General features: G+C 39.2%; 2 protein-coding genes and 1 long non-coding RNA gene across 4 annotated transcripts in view; 1 reads left to right on the top strand and 2 right to left on the bottom strand.

Annotated features, from left to right (window-relative positions):
• LOC120359722 (farnesyl pyrophosphate synthase-like) overlaps positions 1–18,267 on the top strand; it is a 71,562-nt gene that overhangs the window by 21,694 nt on the left and 31,601 nt on the right. The gene's annotated exons all lie outside the window — the stretch shown is intronic.
• LOC113005170 lies at positions 11,468–14,102 on the bottom strand. The gene is made up of 2 exons (XM_026140334.2): positions 13,689–14,102; positions 11,468–12,961 (listed from the first exon to the last, which is right to left on the bottom strand). Exons 1-2 carry the CDS (start codon positions 13,931–13,933, stop codon positions 12,862–12,864), a joined length of 345 nt encoding a protein of 114 aa, XP_025996119.1. The 5' UTR covers positions 13,934–14,102; the 3' UTR covers positions 11,468–12,861.
• LOC120359725 lies at positions 14,370–17,266 on the bottom strand. The gene is made up of 3 exons (XR_005576502.1): positions 17,123–17,266; positions 16,872–17,037; positions 14,370–16,760 (listed from the first exon to the last, which is right to left on the bottom strand). It is a non-coding gene; the product is annotated as an uncharacterized LOC120359725 (long non-coding RNA).

Genomic DNA, 18,267 nt, shown 5'->3' with positions numbered 1-18,267 from the left:
TAAATTTTTAGTTACAATTATAGCCGATGAACGTCCTTAACAAGTAGATATGGCTAGCGGCTTAGGCAACTCTCTTCCGGGCAATCAGGGCAGCGGTGCATTGTTGCGTATAATAGAAATGCCCGCGCTCATGCGAGTCAGAATTAGATCCACGCCATTTTGGAAATCAAAGCCGGATGTATGGTTCGTGCAAATGGAAGCTCAGTTCTTTACCGCGAATATAACGGTAGACAAAACAAGATACAATTATGTGATTCAATGCCTCGATGACGATCCTTTGACAGAGGTTAGCGATATCCGCCCGCGGCGAACAAATACGATGCTTTCAAAGATAGATTAGTTAAGAGTTTTGCGCCAAAAAAAACTGCGTAGGTTATTGAATGAGGTTGATCATGGTGACCGCCGTCCGTTGCAACTACTTTGAAGAATGCGGGATCTCATGCAAATCGGCATGTCTGAAGAAGTGGTCAAATCCTTGTGGCTGCAGCGCTTACTACAACAAGTGCAGGTTATATTAACAGCTACAAAGTACGATCTCGAAGAATTGTCTTAGTTAGCAGACAGAGTAACAGACGTGTTGCCCGCCGGCACTAACGCTGTCACGGCGCCAACACTGAAAAAGCATCCACGGCGGATTCACAAATCTTTGCGCTTGTAGAGTGGTTGGAGAAATTAGAAACTCGGTTGTCGTGCAGCCATTTACGAGCCCTGCGGGATTGTCATAGCTGAAGCCGTTCAATATCCAGATTAGAGAACCAACTTGACAGCTGCTGATACCATCGACGCTTTCACAGCAAAGTGCACGCAGCCATGCGGCTGGTAACCGGCGTTATAGGAAAATTAAAAACCAAAATATCCCAGGCGGCAGGTGGTTTGGCCGTGCCTGCTCGCCGTCTCATAGTCAGAGATAGTGTCACCGGCATACAATTTTTAGTGGATACTAGAGCAGATGTCTTGACCATTCTTGTCTCAAGACGCGACTGAACGCATTTGACGGACCATGTACTCTATGTGGCTAATGGAACGATCATCCCTACGTATAGACAAAAAATACTCTCAATTTGAGATTCCGTCGAATTTTTTAATGGCCGTTTGTAATCGCTGACGTAGATACCTTCCTCATTGGTTTGGATTTTCTGGCTTATTTTAATTTACTGTCTGACGTACGACATAAGCGTTTGATTGACGGCAATACGCTTCTCAAAGTCTTTGCTCAGCTAGTCAAACAAGCCATCCCTTTCGTGGCGGTATTGACTGCCCATACATTGACTGCCCATACAAAGAGATCCTAAGCGAGTTTCCCGAAATAACAAGAATGTCGGTCACGTATAAGCAAATTGCACACGAGATAGAACATGTAATTGAAACAACAGGTTTTCCGGTGTCAGTAAAAACCGGACGACTCTGTCCAGAGAAACTCAAAGCAGCTAAACAAGAATTTGAGTACAACAAGGATTGTGTAGATCTTCCAAGAGCCCTTGGACTAGTCCTCTACATCTCGCACAGAAAAAGAATAGCAACTGGCACCCGTGTGGATTACCGCAAACTTAACGAAGTAACCTTGCCAGATCGTTACTCCATTCCGTTCTTGCAAGATAGCACACATTTTCTGGAAAACCGTATTCTCTACCATAAATTTAGTGCGTGCATTTTAACAAAGTCCAGTCCGCAAATTGGATATTTTGAAAACCGCGATTATTACGCCGTTTGGACTTTTCGAATTTCCGTTCATGACATTCGGACTTCGCAACGCAGCAAAGACCTTTCAAAGATTTATGGATCGGGTAACCGTAGGACTCGACCCTTGTTTCACCTATATTGACGACATCTTAGTCGCTTCACAGGATGAAACATAGTACAAAGAGCACGTAAAAATACTCTTCGACAGATTTTAACAGTATAGCATCGCAATCCCGAACAAATGCGTGTTTGGACAAAAAAGTGTCAGCTTCCTAGGACACACAATCAATGCTAAATGCATCAAATCTCTACCTGAGAAAGTCCAAGTTATCACTGAATTTCCGGAACCAGCAATGATTAAAAGATTTCGACGTTTTTTGAATATGGTCAATTTTTATAACCGATTTTTTAAGGACATTGCAAGCATGCAAGTACCATGCGAAATAAAATTTCTGGATGTAAACGCTAGAACAATGCAAAAATAGTGTGGACTCCTGAGCTCAGACCTTTCTGCAAATTAAGGAATATCTCACTTAAGCCATTTTGCTCGCATTTTCAGACAGCAAGGCAACATTCTCGTTGCAAACAGTCGCTTCAGATAAAGCAATTAGTGCAGTATTGCAACAGCGCAGCAACGGAATTTTACAACTACTTAGTTTCTTTTCAAGGAAACTTACATTCACGCAAGCAAAATATAGCGCATACGATAAAGAATTATTAGCTATATATTCAGCTATCAAACATTTCCGCTACATGCTGGAGGGGCAAAATTTCCACGTCATCAAAGATCACAAACCTCTTGTCTACGCATTCAAGAGGAAATCAGACCAAATGCCACCAAAATAAATACGTCAGTTAGTCCTTATTTTGGAATTTACAACTGATGTACGTCATGTTTCAGGCACGGAGAACATCTTAGCAGATGCATTATCTCGCGTCGACACTATCGTGATGCCAGCTAGTCTCGATATGCAAGAGATCGCAGAAGTTCAAGCCTCAGACGACAAATTGCAGCAATTGAAGCAATCTATATCAACGTCTCTGGTCTCAACGATCATCATCCCTAACATAGGTTGGGGTCATCGTTGTTATGTCGGTTAACGAGTTGGATGCGATCATATAATGCTATCTCAAGCTAGTGTCACTCAGCCTCTCCGGCTCAATTCCTACTCTCACTAGAAGTGCAAAGCACGGGTACCCTCTGGTAATCTGAGCAACTTGGTGGAAGGTTCGGGTTTTAACCCCAGCGGGAAACCGAGTCAGAGCAGACGAGAGAGGGAGCAAACAAGCTTGCTTGGGAACTTTGAGATGGCATCCTCATTACCAAGCTTTGGATACTATGGGCTAATAACCCGTATGTCCAAGATCTAGTCATTACTGAAACTTCTACAAATTGCAGGACTGTCCATGCGTTGACGACCTTTGCTATGAAAACTCGGACTTTGGCTGCTGGAATGTGCGTACAATGTTGGAAGCCTCTTGTTTAGCCCAAATTATCAAAGAAATGACATTTTACAAGTTGGAGTTACTCGGCCTTAGCGAAACCAAATGGAATGGGTCAGGAGAACTCCACGCCGCAACCGGAGAAATGCTACTCAGGTAAACCGGAAAACGAGAACCACGAACAAGGGGTTGGCATTTTGCTGTCAAAAAAGGCAAAGAAGAGCCTCTTAAATTGGAAACCGGTATCGTCTAGGCTGATCACAGCGAGATTCGCAACATGCGCAAGACCTATCATTTTTATACAATGCTATGCTCCAACGAAAATGGCCACGCTGGAAGAAAAAGAGGAGTTTTACTCCTCCCTCACTGCGACATTGAGGGCCGTGAAAAAATTCGATATCATAATCCTGATGGGAGACCTAAATGCTAAAGTCGGCAATAGCAATGACGGTTATGAACAGGTGATGGAAAAACATAGTCTAGGTGCAATGAAAACAACGGAGAGCTCCTTGTCAAACCTGTTTAAATTACAGTTTGATTATAAGTGGAACTACATTTCTCCATAAATCCATACATAAAGCAACCTGGGTCTCACTTGACAAACGTACCTTCAACCAGATTGATCATATTGCTATCAAAAAGACATGGTGAGGATTGTTACTAGATGTACGTAATAAACGTGGCGCGGACGTAGTTAGTGACCATTACCTACTTATTGGGGTACTCAGATTGAAACTTGCGGCTAAGCATAAAACAAGCGCCGACAATAGGAGATTCAAATACAATCGGTTTGCCAATCCACAGGTTTTAGAAAGCTTTAACAGTACACTCGAAGAAGAGCTGAGTAAAAGAGACAAAGATGGCTTAACCCCTTCAACATCGTGGGAGAAAATAACGAACATCTTTTACGAAACCAGCAGCGTTGTTCTTAGCAAACTATAAAAAGGAAGAAAATCTTGGATCTCTGAGGACACTTGGCAACTAATTGAAAAACGAAAAAAACTTAAAGCCAGAATCAACCAAGCCTATGCGGACATTGAATGCAACCGGCTACTTGCAACTTATGCCCGGGTACAAAGATATTAAGCGTGAAGCACGTCATGACAAACGGAAAAAAGTTAACAAACTGGAAAAGAGAGCCCAAGCAGCTGCTGAGACGAAAAATACCAGGGAACTGTACAGAATCACCAAATGCCTAGCTAACAAAAATTTTGCCCAAACCCAACCCGTCAAAGACAAAAACGGTGAACTGGCTTGCTCCACTGAGGAGCAACTCCATGTATGGACGGATTATTTCAAGGATACCCTTAGCTCTCAACCCAACCAGAGTGCCGACGAACTAGCTCTCATTAACGATGGGGATGCCTAGGCACAGCAGGCTCAACCCAGAATTAGCTCACAGCCGCCATCGCTTGTGGAAATAAGCAAGACGATAAAACACTTTAAAAACAACGAAGCAGCAGGGACAGATAACATTGCTTCCGAACTATTGAAATGTAACATCTCCGGCATCCTCAAACCAATAATTGAAAAGATCTGGGAAAAAATTCCTGATGAGTGGAAGGAGGGCCTCATTATAAAGCTACCAAAAAAGGGAGATCGGTCATAACTGGAGGAATATTACTCTATTAAACTCAATCAATAAAATCATAGTCCACCTAGTTTTGTCTAAAATCTCCCCGGTTCTTGAGCCCTCATTACGCTGACAAGAACAAGCTGGATTCCGGCCACTACGCTCAGACCAAATAAGCACCCTCTGTATCATTATAGAACAATCCAACGAATGGCGCTTCCCCCTATACCTCGTATTTATCGACTTCAAGAAGGCCTTTGATAGCCTTGAACATGTGGCTATATGGAATACTTTGCAAGACAAAGAAGTACCATCAAAAATTATAAACATCATAAAAGAGTTATACCATGGGACCAACTGCCAAGTTCTCCATCAAGGGAAAAGTGGTGATAAAATACCAATCCATATCGGCGTGAAACAGGGATGTATCCTTTCCCCCCTAATTTTCAACTTAGTGCTGGACGCTGTGCTGAAAAAGGCAACAAAAGAAAGGCGAGGAATAAACTGGGGCCTCCATGACCGATTAGAAGATCTTGATTATGCTGATGATATCTGCCTCTTAGCCCATTCTCATAAAGGCATGCAAAGTAAGCTCAACGATATTGCCAAAGAAGCTGCCAAAGTGGGCTTAAGCATTAATACGAAGAAAACAAAGGCGATGCTAATAGCTACCTCAAATAAAGCCGCCTTTCAAGTGAATAACGAGCCTATTGAGAAGGTAGAAGAATTCTGCTACCGTGGTAGTAGGGTGACAGAAGACGTGGGCTCTCTGACTGATGTTGTTGGCAGGATTCGAAAGGCCTCAGCTGCTTTTAGCATGTTACATTGCGTATGGAGGTCTTCCCATTATATCAACGCAACTAAGCTTAGGCTCTTCAATACCAATGTAAAATTGGTACTATTATATGGTTGCAAAACATGGAGAATGTCCAAAGAAATAACAAACCGTTTTTAGGTATTTATCAATCGATGTTTACGCAGAATTTTGCGTATATTCTGGCTTGAAACAGTCACAAACGTGGACCTACTCAAGCTAGTCAACCAAGTAGAGGTTGGTCTGGAGATCAGGCGTCGTAAGTGGCGTTGGATCGGCCACATCTTGAGACGACCGGTAAATAATATAAATAGAATGGCTGGATTGGAACTCTCAAGGAAGTCGACCAAGGGGGCGATCCAGGTTATCATGGAAAAGATCGCTTATGACGGAGGTGGTGGAGAGTGGCAAAACCTGGCCAAAGATCAAAATACTAGCAGACAACAGAGTGCGCTGGAGGGCATTCGTAGAGGCCCTATGCTCCACGAGGGAGTAACAGGACTTATATATATATCAACGTCTCTGAAGCTCAAAAAGTTTATCTTATTGGAGACAGCATCTATTATTTATTGTGACATTTCGGAAGAAGATATCAGACCGTACATTCCTGGATCATTACGGTTTTCGACATGGTACATCAAATGTCGCATCCAAGCGGCAGAGCAACTTACCAATAAATTGCGTAAAAATTTGTGTGGCCTTCCATAGCTAAGAACATTAAGAAATGGGTCTGCACATGTTTAGCATGCCAGCAATTCAAAATCTATCGGTACAACTATACTTTGCCTACCAAAATTCCAGTAGCGGATATCCGTTTCGAGCACGTGCATATTGATATCGTCGATCCATCTCTAGCTCCATCGAAAAATCTCAAGTATTTACTGATAATGATCAATCGATTTACACGGCCGGAAGCTATTTCATTACAGGATTGCACTGCAAACACGGTAGCAAAGAACCTTTTCGCACACTGAATAGCAAGATTTAAAGCTCCACGCCTAATTGCAATTGATTAAGGCCCGCAATTCAAAGCATAATTGTTCGACGCGCTGACTAAACTCGTCGGTTTGAAGCGTTGTCGGACAACTGCGTATCATCCAGAGTCTAATGGAATCATTGAACGATGGCATCGCTTTCTAAAATTCGCATTAATATGTCACGGTAAAGCTCAATGGATCGACACACTACCAGTAGTCTTACTCTGTCTGAGAACTTGCTTCAAAGAGGATCTAAGCACCTTCGTAGCAGAACTGGTTTACGGCACTACGCTCAACGTTCCGAGTAAATTTTTCTCCTCCGCAGAAATGTCGAGTAATCCACGGATTTTCATTGAAGATTTTCGCCTAATTATGCAAAAGTTACGGTCTAGACCAACCTCTCATCATATTAGACCTAAGCTATTTTTCCACAAGGACTTGTATAACTGTTCACATGTCTTCTTTAAAGCAAAAGGTAGCAGACGGCTTTTGGATCAAGTCCCCTTTTACGGGACCGCATAAAGTCCTAGAGCGCATCTCGGATATAGTCTTTGTTATAAATTTTAATGATAGACGCATCAACGTCACTGTTGATAGACTTAAGCTTGCGTATTTAGTAATTCAAGACTACTCTCAAAGACTATCAATCTACTACATCCCCGTCTTTAACTAGCGTACTAAATCAATTGAAAAAGACATATCCTGGTCCAGCAATCAAACTAAAGATGTATTTTGGTCCAGTAAGCAAGCCAAAGACTGTGATGTTTAAAAAGTAGCTCACGCTGAGTCATACCAAAGACTATCAAATTTAAAGAGTAGCTTGCGCAAAATTATAAGGAAGACTGTTAGACTAATTTACGAACTTAGTGTTAAGCATTCAATAAGCATAAATTTTTGTTCATTTTATTTTATCTTATTCTCTATATTTTCATTTTAGCATTTAATAAGCGTATCTTCTGAGTGGGTGCCGTTAGCGCACGGTGCGATAGCGCAAATCCCGATAGCGCACATCCCGATAGCGCACATCCCGATAACGCACATCCCGATAGCGCACATCCCGATAGCGCACATACCGATAGCGCACATCTCGATAGCGCAGATAATCGCGTGCTACCGGTATGTGCGATATCGAAAAATAAAACATCTTTTTCCTGATAGCGCACATAGTCGCGTGCTACCGGGATGTGCGCTATTGGGATAATGCGCTTTTAGCATTGTGTGCTATTGGGACAAAGCGCCTTTTATATTGCGCATTATCGGGACAACGCGCCTTTCTATGTTGTGCGCTATCGGGATGTGCGCTATCGGGAATTACTTTAAATTTTATGTGCTATCGGGATGAGCGCTATCGCACTGTGCGCTAACGGGACCTTCCCGTTTCTTCTCTTCCCCTTCAGCATTAATTAGATTAGCATTTCTTAGCGTTTACATTGGAAGGGAAATACTGTGGCATTGCAAGCGCTAGCTGCGGCGCTGAAGTCAGGTCGTTTTTCAATTTCTTTTTCTTTGCTCTTTCTGCAATGTCAGGACGTGCCACGTACGGACACTCCGTAAGCCATAGTGATAAAATTATAAGTTGCGTTCGGTAAGATCACTCCATATTTTAAGTGTTACTGCAGAATCATCCTCGGCTCATGCTCTGGTAATTGTAATAATGCTCGCGTTGTTATTTCCACGCTTGTATCGCGGTTAAACGGAGTTTTTATAAACTACCGAGATTATGTGTTATCGATGCCCGGGCTATCGTACGCACATGATCACGTTTTTATTCTCGCATTTTGTATATTCCTAACGTTTCTAGAAGTTTGTAATAAATATCTTGTCGTATTTAAATTAAAGCTTTTTGAATAATATTTCTTTGCACATTTAACGATTCTTCGCCAATCACATTTTGCCATTAGTTAGTCGCTGTTGGCGCTTTGACACACGCGGCGTCGTATTGCATACTACGACCACGCAATAACCACAATTGCTATCTAAGACTTGAGACTTGAATTTCATACGGTTTCCGGTTATATGCATAGAACATATATTGAGTACTCAAGAAAATGGCGCTGGCTCCTATACGTGTGACGCGTGGGTCACGTGTGTGAGTCAATGCCTATGTTTATATATGATAGCAGCGGTCTTTTTCTTCGGTATACTGGAAACTCTATCGTATTTAAGCCATACCTATCTCAATAACGGCATGTTAGCGATCTAGTTTAGTATCGACATCTGTGGTTAAACAGAACAAGAGAAATTTTTTTTTCTTTACAACATTAAAATACTCTTTGAACCGTACAACTTTTACTAAAAAAACTTTTTTCTATCTCTCAAATTTTGACGATATTCGTTTCGAAAGAGAAATACTGTTTTTTCCAAAGGGGTGTTTCACTCTTTAAACATAAAATTTTGCCCATAAAAAAAATACGGGTCTCTTAAATTTTTGTGATTAATAACATATTTCAAGAAGAATTAAATCGACGCCGGACACCTGTGATCGTTCCTTTGTAAGTTAAATTTATTTTTATACTTTAAATTTCTCGTTATATTTCATGTCAATTTGGAATGTACTTGTTATGTACTTTTGGGAAATTAGCTATATTAAAATTTATTTTGACGCCTGTATACTCATACAGCACAGAACATTGCAGCAACATTGTAGCAATGTTGCAATGTTGCAAATTGCAATACAATATTGCGGAGATATTGTAGAAACATTGTGATGTTGAATGTTGAAGTGTGAATGTTTTTTCAATATTGAATCTATGTTAATTTTTCTATATTAAATCTTAATGTTGCTGTAACGTTAAAGCAACATTGAATAAATGATTATCGATATACGAAATAGGCCTGTGGAAAAAAAACTTTGATCTACATCTTAATGATCAGACAATATTTTTTAAATGTTTTTTAAATATTTAAAAAAACTGTTATATTTAATTTAATTATTGTCATATTGCCTTGTTTCTAATTGTATTCAATTGTTTTTAATTGTAATGCACATATTTCTTTCTATAATGACGTTTTTACATTTTAATCGAAAGGAGCATTTTCAAGATTAATACGCTTTTAATATTTGCTTTCCTAACAATTTTACTTTATTTGCATAAATAACTACGTCCTCTTTATTTTTTTGATAAACGTAATCTAACTTTCCTTACAATTGATATACGTTTTTAGACGGACCGTATACTTGTTTTAAATATAGTTAGCTGGGCGACAATATAAAAATTTTGATTTTGAATTGTACGGCATGTTTTATCGACAATTCTTGTTCTAATAAAGCAAGCGGATGGTGACTCAGTCTTAGCCTCATATTGTGCTTTTAAATTGCCATCATGTTATAAACAACAGGTAAAAGGATTTTTAATCCTTTTCGTATCCTTTTTATAAATACTATATAGATCTTGTTACACAATCTGTGTCATATCAAGTCTTATGTTCAGCAGTTAGAGCAGATCGGTGAAAGCTTAGTGACTTTTTAACATCATTGGTTTTTACATTTAGTTCGCTGAATCCAGTGCGCGTGCGCTTGCGCGCGCGTGTGTGCAAAATGTACAAGTATTTAATATTAAGTATAATATTGTTTATGGATAGATATAACGAACTAAACTGCACACACATTGCACGCACCGTCCTTTCCCCACACACATGCACACGCGTACGTGCGCACGCACTCACCCGTTGTGTGTATGACTATGAGTGATGTTTTGTAGAAAAAATACGATTTCTGTAAACACAATTTTCAACACTTTAGGACTTTATAACCAAAAAGTTGAACCATCATTGAGGTCGAGGTATTGAAGTTCTTAATCAGCATCCTAAAGCAATCATATATACAGTTAGTTAATTTGACAGAAACTGTTTCTTTCATTGTATGTGTACGAGATTCCTTACTTTATTGATAAGAATAAAATACGTTTTCTTACAAAGGTTTTTACATACGTTTTTGCCACATGAGGAAGTTATTAACAAGGGAACCTCTCTAAGTGTCACCCCAATTTTAATGAAACTAGAACAAAACAAGCGCGCCCTACGCGCGCGCTATAGAGCTTTTAATAGTGAATGTATATTATATTATATTTAAATAAATATAAAAAAATTTAAAAATTAATCAAGTTCAGAAAAATTTTACATAAATTAATAAAAACAATTTTTTTAATTTTTTTATTGTTATTGATTTAATATGAACTTTATGTATATGTATGTATGTAATACAGTTATAATTAAGTATAACTAAAGATGTGTGTGTGTGTGTGTGTGTGTGTGTGCGTGTGCGTGCGTGCGTGCGAGTGCGTGTGGGTGTGAGTGTGGGTGTGGGTGTGGGTGTGGGTGTGTGCGGGTAGGTGGGTGGGTGTGTGTGTGTCTTCTCCTTTAGAGGAAAAAGGAGAAAGCACGAAGAATGCACACTCAGCTCCAAAGAAAAAAAACAGAAGGAAAATGAGAATAAGAAAGAGAGAGAGAAAGATAAAAAAGTGAAGTTGACTTACACCAATTGAAGAAATTTAGCAGGAAGTTCCTTAGGAATCGAAGTTCTTCAAATCGTTGTAGAGTGCACTGTGGAATTCTGAGATTCGCTTTGGCCTATTTATACGCCTACTTCTGAATAATTAAGGGGCATAGTAATGGAAAGAATGTTTTTAATCCGTTACCATAAAAAAAATTTGGCGGTAAACAGCGGGAAATTTTCTTTAACATCGACATATACTTAAAAAAAATCTTAAAAAAAATTTGTTTAAGTTGACGATACATTGATTAGAATACCATCGCTGAAATTATGCAAAATTTGATTGCATGTAATTTCATCAATTTGAATTCGGCGATGCCTTGAGTCGTCTGTTGATGTCGGTTTCGATCATAAAGATACGCGCTGAGCCGGCCCCGAATGTCTAACTTTGTATAACATCCTGATTCAAATTCTCAAATAGAAATGGTTGTATTTTGATGACTCTAGATAGTGTTACGTCCGGGGTTGAAGAAGGGTAGGTAAGATATGGAAAGGAGGGACGTAACAACTTGAGAACGTGCACACGAGGCACAAACAGGCTGCATTGACAACCCAGAATACATGGGTCAATGGGACCACAGCGGGGACAAATATCCGGGAGTTCCGCGTCTCTCGGTCCTGTTTTGAGGCAACAAACCTAATTGTTTTACCTCGGGATCGGACCTAGTGCTTATCTTAAGAGCGAGGAATGGTGGTCGTGGTTGAGAAATTAGGACAATTTAATTGTTGTACATGGTTTATTCTACGAATAATAATAAAGAATACAATGTCGACTTACTGGGTGATTTAACATTTCATTCTCATGATTACTTATTTAAATAAACAGATTGGATTAACGTTGGTTTCTCCCTTTTATATATATCGTTTAAATTAAAGGGAAAACCTGAATTGGACTCAAATTGTTTAATATAGAGTAGATTTGTGATACTAAGAGGTGAATGTTATTTTGATTAAATAAAAGAAGTTAAAACTATACTATTTAAATTAATGATTACAATGTGAGATACAATTAGTTTGGACTTACAACAGATAATATAATAATACTATTGTCTCATAATAGTTACCATTTACAATTTTTTTTCTAAAAATATACGTGTATGTATAGGTGTATGTGTGCCTATGTTGGGACTTCATTTAACACGGCAGTATTGGGCCGAAAGTGGTTTAGAAATATTAATTTGGGGATCAAATAGTATTTCGGGGGATGTATGGGGGAGATACACGGGGACAGGTGCATCGGGGGGAGACCGAGAAAGGAAGGCACGGACCGCTTCAAGGTCGAATTCTTCGGGCCCAATCGAGAACGCGCCAGAAGGGAGTGGGACAGAGGACGTCGGAAACACTGATAAAATTGATTCAAGTGATTGAAGGGGGCTAGGGGCAAAATAACAACGCGGAGGAAGTGGAGGTAGCTCCTCTACGAATTCTATGCTAAGCGTGGGGCTTGGAGAACGATTCTCGTCCTCGAGATCATGCGATCCGAGGATTGGAGGGATTGAGCGAGGTTCCTTCTCCTCTTCGCGGGCCCCTACGTTAGAAGAATCCTCAGGAGGTTGCTCTTCCTCCAAATCGTGAATTTCAGGGATCGGAGATCCCGGAGAAGAGAGTGAAACGAGAGAGTCCGGAAAGATTCTATAAGTTATTTGAGAATCGGGGGAGTCGGCGCGAAGAAAATTATCTATGGGGGAATCGGCGCGAGGAAAATTATTTACGGGGGAGTCGGCACGAGGAAAATTATTTACGGGGGAGTCGGCGCGAGAAAAATTATCTACGGGGAAACCGGGGGGAATGGGGGAAATTGCTTTTCTCCGGTGCGCCCGTGGAGTACGAAACAGGGGGGCAAAGTTGATTAACTTGGGCGGCGATCCTGTGTATTTCCTCCTCAATGGCTTTGAGGCGGTGGGTTCGGCGATTGCGGCGATTCCGGCGGCGCTTCGCTGCTGCTCGGGACCGGTTTTTGTGAACTTTGGAAACTAAATTCACTAAAATAAAAATAAAAAATCCGTTTCTCTCCGTTTGGCGAAAGGTTAAAAGTTAGACACTCTCTCGGTTTAACTCAAATAGGGTTCGAGTGAAACCGAGGAAAGAGATCAAAAGTTTAAAAAGTTTGACAGAATCTAAGGGGAGAGAAGGAGACAAAGATTCTTTTGAGTGAATTCCAAGAAAGAAAAGAAGTTCTTTCGGATTAACTCTTCCAGAAAAGAGAAGAAATAAAAATAAAGAGCTTTTCGGATTAACTCTTGCGAGTGAATCCCAAGAAGAAAAGGATACAGAAATAAGAGATTCTTTCGGATTAACTCTTACAAGTGAATCTCAAGAAAGAGAAGAATTAAAAATAAAGAGATTCTTTCGGATTAACTCTTACGAGTGAATCCCAACAAGGAAAAGAATAAAAAATAGAGAGATTCTTTCGAATTAACTCTTACGAGTGAATCCCAAGAAGGAAAAGAATTAGGAATAAAGAGATTGAGAGAGGGGGGGAGAGACGGGGGAGGGGGAGAGAGAGAGAGAGGAGAGAGAGAGGGAGAGAGAGGAGAGAGAGAGAGAGAGAGAGAGAGAGAGAGAGAGAGAGAGAGAGAGAGAAAGTATGGGAAGGAACGAGTAATAAACTTAATAAATATATTATGTTTATATTAAAGTCTTTCGCACTAGAGAGAGAAAGGGTGTTCGAAAAACGAGAGTGAAATAAACGGTTGCTTCAGGACTTACTGCTTGCAGATTGTAGTGTGAGTGTCGATGTAGGTGAATGTGAATCTCTCGGAGCCGCAGGCTTTCAAACTGGGCCGCACTCGGCGGGAAATGGTAGGTCCGGTTGGAGGTGTTCCGGGTGCGATGCACAATGGTCTGCAGATCTCAACCAGGGACGTTTCAACTAACACTTTTTCCTCTCGACCAAGACTTGCGCCGCGTACGAGTTTAAAGACCGCGATCCGAGAGTCATAGAACTCGGACATACAAGATGTCACGGAACTGTGATTCGGATGGACCAAAGATCAAGACTAGACTACTCGCTCCGCTAGAAGACGCACCTATTTATACTATTTTTCATCTATGATTTCCTTTATCCCATCGAGGGCCGTGTGCACCACTTTATTCATTAATACACCTACGTGCAATATTTGCTTTTACGACTTTTTTATATTCCTTGGTAATTGTTATCCGAGAAAGCGGCAGGTTTGACGATTGAACTCTCGGAAGCATTAAATGTCAAAAATTCTTTGATTTGTTGCTATGCGGGTGTCGGACATTCAGAACTCAAAAAGGTGCGTCTTCCAGCTCCTTGATTTTACTATCTTTGGTGTTTCCGGCGTCGAGCAACGGTGTCACCTCAGATTTCCTTAATTGGTGAATTTATAACTACTTAATTTGTGACATCTGATTATTGCCGTGAGAGTCATCGTAATCTTGGAATCGGGGTGAGATCACCGCCGCTCGGTCCCGTTAATTAGAATATCCGCTGGTTGCGAAGGAAAGAATCGTTACTCCGCAGGACGTAACAATAACATTATACTCGAATATCTGAGGTTAGCTACTAAATTTATAATATTAAAATATATACTAAATAATAATATTAAAATATTATGATTTTTATTTATTAAAGGTTGTGAAAATTATAATTTCCGATGTTCAACGTTACATTAACCAACATTCATCTACTATTTATAAGAAATTAATATTGGCAGTATAAATTGAATCTAGTACGGAAAAATGGGACAGGATGCATTTTTCTATACGAGGTTTCTATATTACGAAATTTTCATCCGAGTTGCTTGTGTTCACGAATCGAGTTTCAGTCATTTTTTTTCGGATCCAGAACTGGAACCGATTTCTAGCATCATATACACAAAGCTTGGATATACACAAGAAAACTTTCATAGTGCAATTCTATTCTTTTCTCGATATTTTAATCGAGATAATATTCTTACATCATGAATTGAATCAGCATCGCTTAATCAGTAGAGGAGCCGAGTAATTAACAATTTAAATCTTATGGTTCTCTTACCTTTTACAGGTATCCTTGTTTCCTGAGTGTTGATAATTATTCACGGTCAAGACTATTCCAAAACTGCTTGATATGTTTACTATTACCGCATAGCTGCCGCTCTCATGTGTTGTAGTGTTAGGGCAAAAGTGGTTCAGAAATATTAACTTGGGGACTAAATAGTAATTTGGGTATATATGGGGAAGGTACACGGGGACAGGCGCATCGGGGGGAAAACGAGAAGGAAAGCACGGACCGCTTTGAGATCGAATACCTTAGGCCTGATGAGAACGCGCCAAGAGGGAGTGGGACAGAGGATATTGGAAACACTAATAAAAATGATTCAAAAAATTGAAGGGGACCAAGGGCAAAATAACAACGCGAGGGAAGTGGTGGTAGCTCTAAAAACTCTACACTAAGGACGGGAGAAGGAGAAGGAATCTCGTCTTCAAAATCGTGCAAGCCTAAGATCGGAAGATCGGGAGGAAAATGCTCTTCCTCCACATCTTGGACCTCAGGGATCGGAGAACGGGGAGAAGAAGAGAGAGAGAGAGAGAGAGAGAGAGAGGGGGGGGGATCTGGGAAAATTCTATACGTTAGTTGGCTAGTCACAGAGTCCGGCGAGTCGATGCGATATAAATTAATGTAAAGCTCGAGAGGAGCTTTCTTTTTGTTCGTGAACGACAGGAGAGTACAAAACAGGGGAGTAAATCAGATCGACTTGAACTACAAGGGTTTCGATTTTTTTTTCCAACGCTTTAAGCCGGCGGATTCGGCAATTCCTACGGTTTCTACGATGCCGGGTTGCGGCCCGAGACGTATTTTTGTAAATTTTTCGTGGAGTTCAACTATCCACTAGAATGAATAAAATAAATAATTGACTCCCCTTTTTCTCAAATATATAAAAAAGAAGGAAAAGATAAAAAAAAAATTTGATTGGAGAGAGAGAAAGAAAGGAGGATGAGAAAGTGATCGGATTGCAAGAGAGAATTCTTTTGAAACGAATCGAACGGAGTTTGATTTAATCCTAAAAAGAGGAAATTTTAATGATAAATTTTTTTGAATCAAATCAAGCCGAAGCTCGATTTAATCCAGAAACAGAAATAAAGGATGTAGTTTGAATCGAATCGAACGGAGTTCGTTTCAATCCCCCAAAAATAGAAAGATAGACGGAAAATGGGTCAAAGGGTGTGGCGGTTGACAATATAAATTTATATATGGATTACCCGAAAGAAAGAAAAGGTGATGAACTCAAAACAAAGAATTCAAAGATAGACGGAAGATTGCAACTTACTACTTGTTGATTGTATTGGTTGTATGGTGGTATTGTTTGTGTTGATGATGTTGTGGCGAATGTAACGCTCTCTGAACCGCAGGTCTCCAAACTGGGCCACACTCGGCGGGAGATGAATGGTTCGGTCGAAGGGATTCCGCGTGCGATGCACAATGGTCGGCAGATCCCAAATAGGCCCGTTTCAATGACACTTTTCTTTTTTGATCGAGACTTGCACTCCGTACGAGTTTAAAGACCGCGGATCCGAGAGTCACAGAACTCGGGCATACAAGATGCCACGGAACTGTGATTCGAATTGAGCAAGAATCAAAACTAGACTACTCGCTCTGGAAAACGCGCCTATTTATACAATTTTTTGTTTATGGTTCCTTTTGTCCTATCAAGGGCCGTGTGCATCAATTTATTCATTAATGCGCCCACGTGCAATATTTGGTTTTACGACTTTTTTTATATTTCTCGGTAATTGTTAATCCGAGAAAGCGGCGGGTTTGACAATGGACAACTCCTGGAAAGCATTAAATGTCAAAATTTTATCAATTTATTGCTATGTGGACGCTGGGCATTCAAAATCCGAAAGGGTGCACACGTGAGTCTTCCAGCTCCCTGATTTTCCTACCTTTGGTGTTTCCGGCGAGCAACGGTCACCTCAAATCCCCATGATTGGTGAATTTATACCTTCTTAATTCGTTACATCTGATTGTGTCACCGTATTCTTGGAATCGGGGTGAGATTATAATATTAGGTGAATCATCGCTGCTCGGCTCCGTTAATTAGGATATCCGCTGGTTGCAAAGGAACAGAATCGTTACTCCGCAGGACGTAACAATAAAATATAAACATAATATGGTTTATAATAATCATACTTACACGTATAAGAAAGAGCAATATTGAAATATAATTTACTATTCTTCTCAGATCATTGCTCGAGCGATTGATTCGCGTACATTTTTTTGGATGGAAGACAAATTGTCTACTACACGAATGCGTACTCCGGCGTCTGCCATTTTGTCTCTGCAAATAAATTTTAATAAAACTTAAAATTATACGGTAAAGTTAAGACTGATTTAAGATACATACGTGTTTTCCAATATATTTTTGTAAATCTTCATATGGTTCTTTATTTTTTTTTTACTACGATTAAAATTGTGTATGCTAAAAGCATACACTGTTACCTCTTTAATGCTAAGTTCTTAGCATAACATTAATAATTTCGACAATTTTCCGAATTTGTTGCAAATAAAATATATGATAAATAAAATATATATAGACTAGTGTATTTATACTAAAAAGAAAAAAATAGTTTAAAAAATGCACACCCCTTGTTGTGCCTTCTTTGTAATTTTATGCTTCTTTGCATAGCGTCTATTGCCGTCAAGAATGAATGCGATATGCTTGTGTACTTTGCCGTTTTTTATGATTTTTAGCACCAGAAGTGCCACAATAACACAAAACCTTATTAACTTTACATAAATAATAATCATAAATTTTAATATTTTATTCAAAATTAATGTTAAATTATCAATTAAAAATCTTAATCATTTATAAATTATTATTAATTTATTTATAACCTTAACTCAATTGCAGTTGCTGGCACTAAATATGTTATTTTTTTATGAATTACTATTTTTTACTCTCATAAATAATTTATATAATATAAATAATAATTTTCTTTTTATTTAATTACTTAATTTTTTTATAAAACTTTTAAGACTATTTACATTATAATCACAAAATAAATTTTTTAAATAAAAATTTACTTTTATAAATTTAATTTTTATTTACTAAAAATATTATGTTATTGATATTTTATTTAATTTGTATTTCTAACCTAACCTAACCAGCGTCTTTCAATTCGTCTCTGGATATTAATTTTAATAAAATTTAAAATTATGTGGTAAAGTCAACCTTGATTTAAAATACGTGTTTTCAAACATGTTTTTGTAAATCTTCGTCAGGTTCTTTATTTTCTTTTTACTATATTGAAAATTGTGTATGCTAAAAGCATGATGTAG

The sequence above is a fragment of the Solenopsis invicta genome, chromosome 2 (assembly GCF_016802725.1).
Source record: "Solenopsis invicta isolate M01_SB chromosome 2, UNIL_Sinv_3.0, whole genome shotgun sequence".
NCBI classification, from domain to species: Eukaryota; Metazoa; Arthropoda; class Insecta; order Hymenoptera; family Formicidae; genus Solenopsis; species Solenopsis invicta.
The sequence above is the reverse complement of the archived record's forward strand: the minus strand, read 5'-3'. Positions and strand labels throughout refer to the sequence as shown.